We start from the raw sequence: 4,039 nt of genomic DNA, 5'->3' as shown, positions 1-4,039 counted from the left end.
CCTCTATGTGTGTGTGTGTGTGTGTGTGTGTATGTGTGTGTGTGTGTGTGTGTGCGTGCGTGCGTGTGTCTTTGGTGGGAGGGCACAGCAAATTTAGGCTTATGAAGACAGATTATTTTAGAGTGCCACCGTCTCAAGCACACGACCAAAAATAAGTCGAATGTTCAGTAAAGGGGAGGATGGTAATGTGTCGTCTGAAGTATGTGAGGAGAGACAGTAAAAAGTTAGGGAGCTCTCGTCGCAACCTGACAGACGCAGAGTCAGTTGTGATGAATTTGACACGCGGGGTTATACGAGTTGAGGGGGCTGAACCGTGGGGATAATTGATAAGGATATTACAAGTCACGTAGCAGTCGATAGGAGTCCCGTGAGAGGGGCCGGCTATGGTAATGCACACTGGAAAATGACACTTTATGGCTGCAAACTGCGGTGATGTTGTGACGGCTTTGTAGAAACCCTCCGTGAAGAAACAACCTCCACACCCGCAAAGTAAAAAAGAAAAAAGAAAACAGCAGCTTTATGCACCGGGACGCAACCAGTCAACAAATTACCACTGTAGCTTCGTCTGTCATTCGTGTTATACGAGCAGATCAGTGGGAATGGATTTGCGGTGATTTGATGTGTTGGTTGATTAGTGTGATATCTGTACAGAGTAATGAGTGCACAGTGTCAGTAGTTTGCCAGTGAACAGGTGAGAACAGCAGGGTCAGAGGAGAAACACAGAGACTGCAGATTATTGCAGCACTTCCTTGTGAAAAAAAACTAAAACAAACCCACTAGTCAGTTTTAAATGTAGTCAAATTAGATCCTGAACTAATAAAATCCACTGATACACCATCACTTCCTTCCACCTTTACACAGCTCCAAGATGTGCTAAATATATTATCACAATCTCCCTTTCAACTCAAAATGAAGTCCTCTCTACTTCCTGAATGTACCGGACTACAAGTGGCAAACCAAAGTAACTCGAGATACTGGTTTTGAGTTTCATGTGTTAGCAAAATGCACGTACGTCGACACCTGTTTACTAACTATATCTTTGAGTGTACAGGGTGACAACATGTACGTATGCTGCTGGTTTATATATTTTATGGTCAACAATCAACTACCCTACGTCCAGGGTCATCAAATTCCTTGTTTTGTCCGACTACCGCTCAAAAACCTGAATATATTTAGTCTACAATTACATACTACAAAGAAAAGCACCACGTCTTCACAATCTGGAAGATGTAACAGCAGAATATTTGTCTTTTTTTTGATTGAGAAATACCTTAAATGATTTGTTGGTTAGCAAAATGTTCTGTTGATGGACTAATCGATTGATTTTAGTTCAAGTTTCTGGCGTTTGTGCTCCAGCGCAGAAAGCCACAGAGGAACATTTAAGTACATTACGCCTTTGTTTAACTTTGTAGCAGCTGTAAAAACACATCAGGTGTGGACTGGAATTACATTTCTAAATAAATATTGCTTTAGAGTACAGTATCCCTCCCAAGAAACCACAACTACATACAAAGAGGAACTGGATGTTCCCCTGACAGAGCATATTCTTCTGCCAGGACACTTTAAGATGGCGTTCTTATCCGTCTTCATGATTACGAGAAAGCTCCGGCATGTCGGGTTGAGAATCCCAACAGCAATTAATCATCTAACCAAATCGCCGAACCGTGGCTTGTGCTGGAGCCAAATGTTTGCTTTAGTTAGCCTCCGAGCTACCTCCTTCAGCCTGGCCTGATGAAACAGCCAACAGCTCAAACTGTCTCTGCAAACAGAAAAAAAAACAACATATAAAAGGTTTCTAAAAATAGCTTCGTGCCCCCATCAGACCACATTCCACAGGAGGTGAAAGTTGAGGCTTGTTTGACTGGTGGAGGTGGAGGGAGATCTTTCGCCTGGGTGTGGCTGGACACCGCTAGCTGCTAGCCTCACTGCTAGCCCGGCCTACAGGCTTCACAACCTGAGCTACAGTACACCACCAGGCCGAACCCTGAGCCAGCTGAGGGACCGAGAGCCCCGTGTGACACCAAACGTGCTAATGTCAATGCTAAACACACGTGGTCATGTGCTTTTTTTTTTTTTTGATGGATTTCGCACGGCTCCAAGTCCACTGCTGCTCTCTCTGATAGGCCGGCTTGGAAGCAACAGGGAGACAGTGTGGAGCCGGGAGCCCCTGTCATGATTAGACAGCAAAATGTCTCCTCGCGTGTCAAACCCCGCTTTGATCAATTCAGCTCTCTCCCCCCCCCTCTGTCTCTCTCTCTCTCTGTCTCTCTACCTCAGGTCTGACCCCTGCTCTGGCTTGTGCTCCTAGCAGAGAGGTGGCTGACTGTCTGGCTCTCATTCTGGCTACCATGATGCCTTTCTGCTCCCCTTGCAGCTCCGGGGCTCCCTCCCCAGGCTCCCTGCTGAGGCAGCTGCCCCACCAGGGGGGTAAAGGCCCAGGCACCGGCCCGCGGGTGCCACGCAGCCCCAGGAACCCCTCCGGACCCTCCAGCGAGGGAACCACTGAGAACGACTCTGAGGACTCGGAAACCTTCTGACCCCTCCGAACCGACCCCCTACCCTCCTCCCTCGAACTGTGCACCTGAACCTTTTACCCCCTCCTCCCCTCCAGGAATGATGCTTTAGTCTGTAATGTGCACTCTTGAGGCAGAAGGGTAGATACTCGGTTGCAGTGTCTGTGTCTTCTGCTCTTCATGTGGGGGGGAATGTGTATAGAACGCCTCCCCCCTTTGACCCCAGGCTGGAGGCCCTACTGGGTCTTTTTCTTAGTGCCCTTTTCCAAAATAAGTGTGCGGAGCGGCTGCACTGCCCCGGACTGACTGCTGCAGCCAAATACGTTGCTCCATGAAGCTGTGGCTGAAGGAGAATTCGATCCGGATCAGTTATGGCTCGGGTCTGCATGCTTGTGTTAACTTCCACCACGGTTTGTTCTTTCTACTCACGGGTGCTTAAATCCAAACCAACCTCGGTACTTAGTCTCTGCATGGCATAGCAGCTCGCCTCCGAGACTCCTTTTGTCTTTATAAAAAAAAGCCATTTTTAACTGTTTGTATAAAATGAAGTAGACTATTAAGAAAGCTAAGTGTAATTTTAACCTTTTTAGGATTTTTTGCTTGTTGTTGTACCAAATATTTGACTTCCACTCATAAATAATTAACATGTACAGGAGGGTGACCAGAAGAGGTACGTAGAGCTCGTATTTACCTGTGAACAACTGAAGCACAAATTTAGATTTTTGCTGAACTGTGGCTGGAACGTGTGCAGCCTTCAGAGACGTGTTTAGTAGTTTAAATGTTCAACAGGAAGGAGGATATGACACGCTGGGTACATCTCAGTTCCCTTAATTGGATCCGTGCTGCGCTTGGAGACAGATTCAGGAAAAGATGCGAGAAAAGAGAAATGAAGGAAATGAAGAAAATTCTACTGGCAGCAACACATTCACTTATTTTCATTTGTTGGTATCCTGTTTGTAAATTCATGATTAAATAATTCAGGTTGAAATTAGAAAGTCTCAATTTTTAGAAACAAGCAAGTAGCCTAAATGTTGCAAATTTTGTAAATATCTAGTTAAAACTAGTTTCACCCGTCACAAGATCATTCAAATATATTTTATGGCTGAAAGACTCAAAGCCTCCATGACTATAATATTGGCAAGAAGAAAAGTCTGAATGATGAAAGTGGTTTTCTTGCTGCTTGTTAATCACGCCTACAGGAATCCACCAGGTTGTTTAACCAATGGTGAGTAGGGATGCGGTCTGATAATTAAATTCAAATCTAGCATCAAGTAGGGCTGTGTATTGTTATTATTGTTATAAGGAGTTCGGTCTANNATAAAATTGAATTGAATTGTATTGGCAGGAATCTGATGATTGACATTCGCAGCCAGAAAAAACAAGATGGGCCGCATAGTGAAATGTTCTGACACAGCTGTAGCCTCCTGTACTGTATCACAGATATGAACATGAATACTATAGTGCAATGAGTCAGAGTGAGCAGAGTTCAAAAGAGGATTATAAAAAGAGATTCTAATTTAATCAGT

The 4,039-nt window shown here is 44.9% G+C and overlaps 1 protein-coding gene across 1 annotated transcript in view; it reads left to right on the top strand.

Moving 5' to 3' along the window:
* Positions 1–3,822, top strand: part of ankrd44 (ankyrin repeat domain 44) — a gene marked incomplete in the record, with an annotated part of 35,900 nt that extends 32,078 nt beyond the window's left edge. The window contains 1 exon segment of the mRNA XM_035676622.1: positions 2,278–3,822. Coding sequence (XP_035532515.1) covers positions 2,278–2,537 — 260 coding nt within the window.
* Between the last annotated feature and the right edge of the window lie 217 nt (positions 3,823–4,039).

The sequence above is a fragment of the Morone saxatilis genome, unplaced genomic scaffold (assembly GCF_004916995.1).
Source record: "Morone saxatilis isolate NCDOM2014 unplaced genomic scaffold, NCSU_SB_2.0 Contig5, whole genome shotgun sequence".
Classification (NCBI taxonomy): Eukaryota; Metazoa; Chordata; class Actinopteri; family Moronidae; genus Morone; species Morone saxatilis.
Note: the sequence above shows the minus strand (reverse complement) of the source record. Positions and strands in the feature narration are given on the sequence as shown.